The sequence below is a fragment of the Micropterus dolomieu genome, linkage group LG10, assembly GCF_021292245.1.
Source record: "Micropterus dolomieu isolate WLL.071019.BEF.003 ecotype Adirondacks linkage group LG10, ASM2129224v1, whole genome shotgun sequence".
Lineage (NCBI taxonomy): Eukaryota > Metazoa > Chordata > Actinopteri > Centrarchiformes > Centrarchidae > Micropterus > Micropterus dolomieu.
The window spans coordinates 18796297-18808366 of record NC_060159.1 but is presented as its reverse complement, the minus strand read 5'-3'; the positions used below and the strand labels follow the sequence as shown (position 1 = coordinate 18808366).

Below are 12070 nucleotides of genomic sequence, written 5' to 3'. Positions count from 1 at the left end.
AAATTAGGTAGTTAGGGTTAGCCCACTGACAAGGAACAAGGGAATAATTTCATTTGACTTGTCAAGCCAGGAAAAGCACAGGTGTTACAAATAACATTAACAATGGCTCTGTTGTCTTCGAGTGCCAAAGTACAGTGAGCCAGCATGCACAACACCAGGACCCTGAAATTCAAGCAGCTAAATGGAAACCAGCCATCATTAATTTTATTATTTACACCTGCGCTTGTCTTACTGTGACATGTGAAAATGTCTTCAATGAAAAAGGTCTATCAAGTTATAGACCTTATATTGGCAGTCAGCTCACATCATGCAAAGTTTTGAGCAACCTATGATACTTACTGTTAAACTTATTTATATATTTGACATTGTTTATATTTTTGATATCTGCTTGTTTATATTTTTATACTTGCAAAACAATTTCCCTTTGGATAAATAAAGTTATGGCTTATCATAACATAAGCAATGCTGGATCAAAAACTATAGGCCTACTAATACCAGCTCTTCAATGACTCTGTCCACACCTGAAGTCTGGAGTCATGGCTTCTTATTTTTCTACCAATGTGTTCAAATTCTGCTAACTAATTTGGCCTTCACATGTGCTGCATGCAGTAAAATAGCTGGCACATCACTGAACGCACTATTTACATTTCTAATTTTGCTGTTACTTTACTTTCTTCTGCCACTGCAGCCACAAAGCAGCTCTATGTAGGCTACATTCTTATCTCCTCCTTAGCAGCTCCACTTTACTGTACCTTAAGAGTTTACGAGCAACACGTGAAGGCACCGTATCTTCTTCCTCAAACCTCCTGGAGAGGCTTTTGATTGGCTGCCAGTGACATCATCCTTGCTCGTACGTGGGACTGAAGGCAGTTCAAGCGACACCTCCCCTCTCCCTCCCTACCCTCTCCTCTGCCAGCCACAGAGGCAGACAGCTCGGCCAAATCCCTCCCACCGCAGGGCCGGACCTCACTGTACAGAAGGATCAAATTTAATATTAATGAAGTCGCGCATTGGCTCCCACTCGCGTCAATCCCGCTGCACGACTTCTGTAGGCTGGCAGACTTCCTTCAATATTATATATTATTTGTGGGGAGCAGGGTAAAAGTACTAAAAAATGTTGCCGCTCCACAACACGGGGACGGACTGAATGGAGGCAACGTTGTCAGCCAGCGGAGATAATAAATCCGACTGTACTGTACCGCGACACACACCGGTAAGCAGAGATACAAGGCAAGTTTGTGAATTCGTGTCCAAGGCACAAGTTGTTGTTGAAATGCACAGTCATAGAGATTTCACGCAATTCTATAATTTATGAAAAGGAATTATCGCTATATTATTCTTTTAACGACATGAATTACTGTGTGTTTTATTACAGCTGTTATTTTCATTAGACTAGATCTTACCATTGCGACAAAGTTACAATCCCTACCTTTGAAATGCAACCATTGCCTTTATATTTTATTTTTTTATTTTATATGGCGGTGTGAAATTGAATTTCCTTCAGTGTTCAGCTCATCTGATCAGCTCGTCTCGTCCTGAAAGCCATATCACATTCTCGGCACGTTCTCCTGCCGGTTTCTTCAATGAATTTGGCCATGAATGATTTCTGCTTTTGCTGAAGCTGCACCGCGCTTAAAGGATGGAAATGGCCGGGACAGGCAGTGCTCGGCGGGTGTCTTTACATAATATGCCAGGATGACATGCTTTTAAAAATGCTCAGGCTGGTGATCAAAAGGAATTGCCACCCCTCTTTTTTTGTACCCCGACTTTCCATTTGGGGGAGAGACCAAACTGCGGCGTAGCGTTGATGCAGTATTTTATCTTTTTCTCTTTTCCCCCCTCTCTTGTTATAAAAGCTTTGTATCAGACAGACCTGAGTTGGGAAGAAAAATCCAACACCACACACACATGTAGACCTACAGAATGTGGATGATGATTCATATTAGTTACAAAGTGATTCAGTTACACAAGACTCTGTGATGATTTCAATGTTTATTATTAGTGGCCAGTCTGTCACGCCTAAATTTTCCCACCAAGTTGGGTGTAGCCCTGCAGGTGTTGACACTACCAATATTTGGCTTCAGCAGCCGTTTTAAAGTTTGCATGTTGATCAAACAGACATGAGGTCGGCCTTTGTGCTCTCTGCTTTTTCATTCACAGCCTTGATCTGAATCAGGTGATGCAGAGTTCATTTTAACCAAACAAAGAGTTTCTTTCCCTTGCCTCATGTTTTGGCTTGTTTCTGTCCCCACAGGGCGGCTTGTTGACTTCTCCGTAAACGTCCAGCCCTCAGCCTCCCCATGCCTCCATCTCCCCTTGACGACAGAATTGTGGTGGCGCTGCCAAGGCCGATCCGACCTCAGGAACTCCAACTGCGCCTGGACACCAGCTACCTGGACTCCATCGCCACCAGCACCAGCAGCAAGACAGTCATCAGCACCACCGTGGTGAAGATCCGGGCGACGGCCAATCTTGTAACGTATATGCCCTCATCCAAGGGCTCCACGCGCTCGTTGTCGTGTGGATGCAGCAGTGCCAGCTGCTGCTCTGTGACTACCTATGAGAAGGACAGCCAGAGCCTCAGCCACAGCCAGGTGAGTGCCAGCAGCCCCAACCTCAGCTATGCTGGGCCCCCCACCCCTATGGTCAGCAACCACGAAGCATTAAGCGCCCCCAGTCTGCCGGGAACCCCTAAAGCCGTGTCAACCGTGAGGGTCATCCACCCCAATGAGCTGGCCAAACGGATGACTTGCTGCCCCATGGGACACCCTGTAGGGCCCGTCCCGGTCATCATCGACTGCCGGCCATTCACAGAGTACAACAAGAGCCACATCCGAGGGGCAGTGCACATCAACTGCTCCGACAAGATCAGCCGGCGACGGCTACAGCAGGGCAAGATCACTGTGCTGGACCTCATCTCCTGCCGGGAGGGCAAGGACTCTTATAAGGGCATCTTCTCCAAAGAGATTGTGGTTTACGATGAGAGCACCTTGGACCCCAACCGGCTGACATTCTCCCAGCCACTGCATGTGGTCCTGGAGTCACTGAGGAGAGAGGGCAAGGACCCCATCATCCTCAAAGGTAACACCTTAAGTAGGTTTGTGAAGGCTTGGGGGAAGTAGGAAATAAGGCTTTCCAGGATAAAAAAAAGAGATAGAAACCACCATTTTATGGGCTTTTGTTTGACTCTGGAGGGAGTAAATCTATTTAGACATCTGAAAGCAATGTTTGATTTAACACTGGTCGACGCTTAGTGGCAATATAAACTGATATGAAACTACTGTGGTTGCATAATAAGGTGTAGTATGTGTGTAAAGCCTGTTAAACTTTAACCTATAATGTTTTGGTCAGCTGATATTGCCTGTAAACACAATGGTTGTATTTTTATCATGCTGTAAGCTGTGTACTGAAATATTACAGCAGTTATAATTCCATATTTACCAGCTTTTGCTCTGTCTACATCACCCTCATACATAAACATATGCACACACTCTTCACCAGCTTTCTATATGACACATATTGAGCATTTTGCAGGCAGGGAGAAGCAGTTAGCAGTTAGTAAATAAGGCAGGCCATTGAGATAGCAGTCCCTGGATCGCTGCCATGTTTTCTATCTTTGGTGTGTGCGCGCGCGTGTGTGTGTGTGTGTGTGTGTGTGTGTGTGTGTGTGTGTGTGTGTTTGTTTGACGCTGGAGCAGCATGTCATGTTGGGGGCTGGGCTGTGAGTGTTTTCAGTCACCGTCTAGCCGTAAGATCACAGCACCTTGATCTCTTCTTGTCTCTTTCTCTTCTCATCTCTTCGTCCTCTGGTCCTCATGTGTACTTTGGTGGACGAGGCTCCTCTCCTACACCGGTGCCTCTGTGAAGCTCGCCTCAGTGGGAGGAACAGGCAGACCGTCTTGCTCTTTTTTCCCCTGGTTTAATTCTTGCAAAATTCAAGTGGAATGAAATGGCCCAGCCTGACTTCTTTTTCTCTACAGGAATGGCCAGTATCTCCCGTCTGACCTCATTTGTAGCCTATATAACATCCTATATAATGAAATACTTTGGATAAATCATTTAATGGTGGCTATTTAACCTAAATGTGAGTAGAAAAGCACAATATTTGTTATGGTGGAAGGGTCTTGATTATATTACAATTTATTCTCCTAATACACTTTTATATCTCAGTGTAGTGGTGATTACAGCTTCACTTCCTTAAAATATATGACAGCTTTCTAACTAGTGGAAGCAGGGGGGTGATTGTGATGATAACAGACAATAGTAATAGTGACTATTTGGAACATGCGTGTCTGAAAGCTGCTGAATTATTTACTTATACTCCATTATTTGTTCAGTAACCAGCATGTCTTAGTCACGATTTATAGTAATACGGTTGTTGAGTGAGACTCTGCTCTACTGGAAACAAAATCATCCATCCCTGCCTCACTGCAGCTAAAAGCAGTAATAGGTTAACATTTAATCCGTAAGAATTGCCATAAACAACATGTCAGTAGAGTCGGAAGGTTTATGGTAAGCGCTGGAAACAGCAGGTCTGTGGTGTGAGAGGCCTTGCAAGGCAGAAGCGGTAATTTCTAAGCAGGAACTGAGCCTATGGCTTATGAAAGTGAGACATAGTCCTTGTGTTTTCCTCTGTGAGTTTAGTTTAGAGATAATGACAGACGGTCACACTCGACAGATTTCATCTCACAGCAATGTGCTGCTTCTGGAGATTCTGTTATTCTCAGTTTACTATGAAAAGTGCTGTTTTGTTCGAACCTGAGAAGAAAGACTAGTTCAGTTTGAGCCAAAATAGGTAGCAGCTTTCACACTGTGTGGCTAGTTTAGTCATTGTTTTGGTTCACTGCTTGCATCAACCTCATTTTCTGTGAAAAAGCTCTGAGCAAGGCAATGTACACTCCTATCTCAGCACCAAGCAGCAGACAAAGTGAGCGATTAGAGGGTGAACAAAGTGGAGCATTTAGCAGCTAAAGAGCTAGATAGTTCCCTCGAGAGCTGGTGGAGACCAAAACAGAGCTATGACTGAGAGTAAAGTGGCCAGAAACATGACTACAAATAAATGCTAATGTTACTCTGTGTCTGCTACAAAAGGTTTGCTAACACATGAACACATTTATAATGTGACAATATGTAAATGGCGCGTTTATAGCTTGTTTCTCTGCATGCGAGAAATAAAAAAAAAACAACAATTTATGGTTCTTTAAATTCAGGCAATATTTTTCTAATGAGCCATAAAGATGAAGAAAAATAGTCTCGTAAAACGGTTATCATAAATTCAGATCTTGTAACTTATCATTTGAACTTATCATTTGAAGGTGTATGTGTGATTACGCGACAGACACGGTATTATGGAAAATGAACCGAGGGTTATAGGGTATATAGGGTTTTTAAATGTCTTTAAAATGGCCTGTATTAATACAACTATCATATGAGCTCAGAATCTTTGGAAATGTAAGAAAAAGATCAATTTCAGTGGAAATCCCCCTTTAGATCTTGTTGTCAGAGGGCCTTTAGAGATTTCCTTTTCTTTTAGTGTAATTATTACCATGGCATCCGACTATAGTAAGGGCTGTGCCATTTTTAGCATAACATCAGGTTAATGTCTTTGTTCATGATAAACAATCAGGCTCTTTTATGGTGAACACACTGTCTGACAGTTGACAGGAGATCCCCACCTGCCCAGTCACTGGGGGAAAGTTGTGTGATGACTTCACATGCCATGATGTCAACTCTTGTAATGTGAACAATATATGAACTGATACTGTGTGTGTGTGTGTTTGTGTGTGTGACACTTTCCACCCCTCCCCACAACTCTTGTGCTGAAAGGAAACTTTGGCTGATGGCATCACCGGTAACAGGTGCAAACAAAGTTATTTGGAGAAGTGCAGATGTCCAGTGAGAAGTGTATTAAACATTTAGTTAATCTATTTATATGCACATTAACAAGGGGTATTTCTGATGTCGCTGAGCTGCTGGAAACGGTCTAACTAGCTATTTTGGCCATTTCTTTCCTTCTTAAAATGCAAATGGAGTTGTTGCAAATAGAAACACTGCCAATCCCTTCATATTGATTTAATATCCAAATGGAGACATTCAAATTACAACCAAATGTAACAGTGTGGTCTGGGGATCAGAGACTTCTGTAATGTTTTTGCGCTTCGGAGGTCTTTAAAGCGAGTTGTCGTTGCAAGATGTGTAGGCACTCGTTAACGTGTGCCATGTGGTGGACAGAGGAATGAGTGCATGTATTTTTAGCATAGCTCCAGTGGGAATTGAACCCTTAACCCTGGCAGTGTTTAGCTTCATGCTCTCTCCAATGAGACCAACAAGGTCCAACTTGCAATTAGGAAGGGGGGAAAAATTAAAATAAATTCACTAATAAAATGTTATTTGACGGTTGTATTCTTTCTTTTTTTTGCTACATAATTTGACTTTCTGCTTGCTCTGTAAAGCAAACGCAAAACAGTAGCTTAAGTTACAATCTTTCTGTTTGTCTTCTTCACAGGAGGCCTTAGCTGCTTCAGGCAGAGCCATGAGGACTTGTGCGATCACTCGTTGCACCTTCATGAGGGCTTGGACACCGGTGCAGCTGCTGGCCTGACGGGGGCGCTACCTCACTCCCTGCCCTCCACCCCGGACATAGAGAACGCAGAACTGACACCAATCCTGCCGTTCCTCTATCTGGGGAACGAGCACGACGCTCAGGACATCAACCAGCTGCAGCGCTTCAACATCGGCTACATCCTAAACGTGACCACCCACCTGCCACTCTACCACTACGACACGGGCCTCTTCATCTACAAGCGCCTGCCCGCCACGGACAGCAACAAGCAGAACCTGCGGCAGTACTTCGAGGAGGCGTTTGAATTCATTGGTATGAAACATGTCACTTAGTTTAGCAATAGAAGGTTTCAATGCAGAAATGTAAGCTAACACAAATATTTTGTCTTCTGACCCTTTAAGACAATGTAATGTCTACTTCAGAGCTTTAAGCAAGAATTTAAAATCTCTATACTGGGTGGAACTCATTGGGATTGAGGCCAGAGATCACTGTGGTGCTATAAACCAAGCTGGTTGCACGTCACTGGCAAAGAAACTGTATTTTAAATGGATAGGTCACATCAGGCTAATTACTGATTCCCTAAGCAAATCCCTATTTGTGGCTCACTGGTTTGCCCTGTTGCCTTGTGGCAAGAAGGTCCTGAGTGTGACTCTTGTCCCTGGTCCATTCTAGAGTTTGAATGTTACTTCAGAGTTTGCAGAAACTTCTTCCCGCAATCAATAAACTAAAGATTTCAAATAGCCTAAAAGTATCGCGTTGTAGTGTATGTTTCTCAGTAAATTAGATTTGCAAAAGGGTGCTTTCTGGGTGCTTTTGGCCAACATGTTAGCAGTCCACTTTGATATTGAATAGAAATACGTAGGAAATGGTTAGAAAATTGATGATTTAGGGCTGGTTATTGTTTGAAATGTTTTATACACCTTTTTTATACTTTAAAACTGCAAAACTCTTTAATTTTACAAGAGAAACTATAGTTCTTAAATGTAAAACACTAGCCCCCATACTAATTTTGTATTAAGGCAAAGCTCTTTGCCAAAATAAATTACTAACTAACTATGAAATATCTGATCAGTACTATCTACGTACTGTTAGTACTCTGACCAGACATTTGATGCCAACTTTCAGCACTTGACATTTTCAAATACTCATACATTTGAGTTGGTACCAAAAAAAATTCAGTAACCAGGCCTAAATAGCTGCCTGGTCACTAAGGAAGTTTTAATATGTTATCATGCGTGATGAATATCCAAACAAAGCAAAACAAAGCATTTACTGTATTTTGTTCTAATTGTTCCCATGTTCCTCTCTGCAGAGGAAGCACATCAAGCAGGTATGGGCCTTCTGATCCACTGCCAGGCAGGCGTGTCTCGTTCAGCCACCATCGTGATCGCCTACCTGATGAAGCACACCTGGATGACCATGACAGACGCCTACAAGTTTGTCAAAACCAGGAGGCCCATCATCTCCCCGAACCTCAACTTCATGGGCCAGCTGTTGGAGTTCGAGGAGGACTTGAACAACGGAATAACGCCACGAATCCTCACGCCAAAGCTGATGGGTTTGGAAACCGTTGTCTAAACGAACCCAATCGACTTGATGCCCACACTTGAACTCACTCTCACGGTTTTTTCAAGAGAGGCCGGCTGCTCCGTTAGCTGGTTTGGAGTGTGGGAGAGAGAGAGAGAGCCGCTGTTTTCTTCTTGAATCTCCTCATGCTCATCTTGGACTCTCTGGAGTACCAAAGCTCTGGGTGAGTGGTGATGTGAAATGCCAAAAATCCCTGCTGTTCGGACCTGGCCGAAGTCCCAGAGGAGAAGACGAGTTATAGAGATATAGAGATAGAGAGATAGAGAGGTGCAGCGGTCAGTGGGAAGCTTTCCATTTGTCACCACAGAGGAGCAAACATGGAGGAAAAGGAAATCGGTTTGGAAAAGATACTCTATGTGCTTAGGGGCAATTACTGAGAAGAGAAACTCTTTAAGCTCACACTGTGGCACAGAGTTTATATTTGCAGACTCAGGCGGGGTTGGCCACGGCAGTGCCTGTCAAAAAAACAAAACAAACAAAAAAAAAGATGCCGACTTGTATGGTGTGTTAATGTTGTTGTTCTATTTTTATACAGGGGTTTATGGGGATGACCATGACGAGCCCACAGCGGCTTACTGTGCAATAATTTCAGAGTGGAATGCAACTGAGACCTTGATCTTATGTGTATATATCGGTAATGATTATGACACATTTTGATGTTAATGTAATTACTGTCGTTCAGTTCTATCTCAGTTTATGTTTAAGGTGCATACAGTTATGCTGTAATATTTGGCGCAGATAAGTGCGAGAGACAGAAAAAAATTGGGTTCTACTTTTTGAATGCAGCATGAGGGTTTTATGTCATCTGTGTGTTTCCAAAATACACAGAACCACAAATTCATATTTCGTGTGCTTGCTTCTGTATCTTCGTTTTGCCATTCCTGCATCCACATATTTTTAGCAATATGTATATGTTACCAGACAGCCATAAGAGCTTTTTTATGCATGGCTGCTGGCAGAGGAAAGAACACTTTGAAATAATGAGTGAATATTGTCAAACAGGGCTACTGGTGATGTTTCATGTAACAGAACGGAGAACTTTCACTGCCTGCCTCTGTTGTCTCCTCTGTTCTTTTTTGCTCCCATTCAACCATGAGCCAGCTCTGTTGTAATGCACTCCACTTTGTCCCTATGTAGCTACATGTCTTTGTGTCAGTGCCCTAAATTTTGCGCTATGATTTAGTCCATTGTAAGGTAGCAGATTGAGGTACAGACTTCAAATAAACATTCACTTCCTCCCATGGGTCACAGTTTAGTGTGGTACAGGATGGTCCAGTAGAGCAGTGTGACCTTTGTCTAATGTTTTGCAACTCCCTGTCGCTGACACTAAGCTACAGTTAAGTGAGCTCCTCTGCCTTCCATAGGCAAGCGCTGCTGTCACGTGCTGCTCTAGTGCCTCTATCAATGCCTTAATTCATGTGTCACCGCTGGGCCTGCGCATGGTACACCATCACGTGCAGACGAATGCAGAACGCACCGAGGTCGAATTATAACTCCCAGACAAAAGCAACCAAGCTCCTCTTGGCCTCTGTGCAAGATACAGATTTAACTTTTCAAAGATTATTTCTGCCGTTCCTGATTCATATGCAGAATTTGAAAGGACTTGCATTCAAAGATGCTAAAGAGCCTTGAGGTGAAAATGCTCATTATGTAACTCGTGGTGGTATTTGAAGGAGAATTTGAACTCCGCCGTGAATTGTAAATCAACACTGCACTAAATAGTAAAGAGTATATGCACGCACACACAGTTCACCCTCATCCTGTTGTATCTGAATATACTCACCTTTGACTCATATTGATATGAAGAGAAATACTGATCCAGACTGCAGATTTTTGCATCGTTGCTTTTTTGAACAGAACCAAAATTTCTGAATGTTTTTACACATTCACTGTCTCAGCTGTCGCCAGTTTTATTGGAAATTATAAAAAGGGAAACTCCGTAGTACCCAGGTGGGATGTATAGTTCACTTAGCACACAGTCTTGTTGAGATGACCATATAAAAAGTGAGCATTTAAACATAGAACAAATACTGATTTAAATTTTCGAGATCAGTCTTGTTGTGTGGAAGCCTTGAATCTCCGAAATGTTATTTTTTTTCTTTTTTAACCTAAGAAAAATAGCCTTGTTTTAGCCTGGTAAACACATATCTTTAAACAAATTGGTTTTGAATTGGTAAACCCAAGGGCTGTCAAAGTCTCCAACACATAAAATGCAGTCCTTCAACAGAAGTTTAAACATGAAATTCAGACCAAAAAACCCCCAAGGAGTACAATGTCTTCATCCAGTATTTTATATTTCTTACAATGGTTTCTGTTCTCTTCATGTTCTCTGGTGTCTGTTCAGCTCTCCATTGTTTGCTCAACAGTAAAGGCATAAAACAAAGCACAGGGCTAACAATATTACTGTCAAAGCACCAAAAACCAACATTTAATTCACATTACACCCTCTGTGAAGCATTATATCTTAAAAAGTACATTCTGAACCCATGCGTTTGGAGAAAGATCGCGCTTCTCTGTCAATGAGACGAATGCAAGGAGTTTCCATAGCATAGTGAACACAAAGACACAATGCACTCGGTAAGGCTTTACACCAAGATTCACGACAATAAGCTTCAAAAATCCCTCACGTGAAAAGTCATGCTATGCAAAACGAAATGTCCAACTGACATGAAAATGTGTTGTGAGGTCTTTGCGAACATTTTGAGCATGAATAACAGTTTGCAGCCTCGGATTAAAATGAGTTAATTTTTTAAGTGTGACTTATAGACAAGGAAGTAAAAAAAAAAAACAAAGTTGGCGTGGTGACGTGTCCTCACTTGTTATTTTTGTTGCTGTTGTCTTTGGTGTCTACTGGTGCTCCACAATATATTTGAAAATGATAAAAAGGTATATAATAACAATTTACTACACGTTTGTAGCTTGTGCATTTATATTCAGTGATTTGCAAAAAAAAACAACAAAAAGAGTGCTTAACAACTGAGCCAATGTTATATAAGAATAATGTACCTTTTCATCTCATCTGCTGGGTCCTACATCCACAGCGGCACATGGATTTTGTATGTAATGATCTATTTGACTGAACAATGTAACCGTCGTACTGTACATTACTCTCTGGTTGGAAAAACGAAGCATGCTGTGTGCTCCTGGGCTGTGAGGGACACTTGCGGTCATTATGGTGCTGTCTGTCTTTTCCCACACTGCTCTTTCTGTAAAGGCCATAGCCTGATTGACAGCTCCAAGAGGCATCTGGGTATGTGTTCCCTTTTATTTGGGAACACGGTTCTGTATTAGAACAATATCAAGCTGTTGTATTTGATGGGCACTCTTTACGACTAGACTTGTTTAAGAGTCTCTGCTTTGGGCTTAGTGGCTCCGGTGGAAATGGGCTTTGCTCTACAAGTCTCTGTATCTTTGTTTCTGTCTGTAGTCAACGGTCAAGTATATACAGTATATAAATATATATCTATTTTCTTTGTATGCATATATTCATTACTATTTTTGCACTGACCTACGGACAGATGGATTTATTTTTTTTCACAAAGGGTGCTATTATAACGGAGGCCTTCGCCCACACCTTTTTGCATGACTTGCTCAAAATTCCCCAACTGGTCTGTCATCTCTCCTACTCCTTGAACTGTTGCAATTGAAGCTCTGTAATTTTGTAATCCCTACTTGTGAGCTTTGAAATAAACAGGGAGGCTTCAAGTTTGGTTTGGCGTCCTGGAGGTTTATTTTCTCCCGGTTTCTTTCTACGTGGAGGAACTCACTTCTTTGGCTGCAGAGAGAATAAAGTAGAAATATGTTTCTAACTTGTTTCCCTGTTTCTGACACACTGTGAAGATGTTTTACTCTGTAAAAATGTAAAATGTTTAAAGCTGCTACAATCAATATATTTATATGAACAATGAAATGAGTAGTGTG

At 42.2% G+C, this 12070-nt stretch overlaps 1 protein-coding gene across 1 annotated transcript; it reads left to right on the top strand.

The window, feature by feature from the left end:
* Positions 1-955: 955 nt before the first annotated feature.
* On the top strand, positions 956-11859 carry dusp10 (dual specificity phosphatase 10). The gene is made up of 4 exons (XM_046060980.1): positions 956-1213; positions 2255-3081; positions 6506-6874; positions 7875-11859. The coding sequence occupies exons 2-4, from the start codon at positions 2301-2303 to the stop codon at positions 8138-8140; spliced, it is 1416 nt and encodes a 471-aa protein (XP_045916936.1). The 5' UTR covers positions 956-1213; positions 2255-2300; the 3' UTR covers positions 8141-11859.
* Positions 11860-12070: the final 211 nt, after the last annotated feature.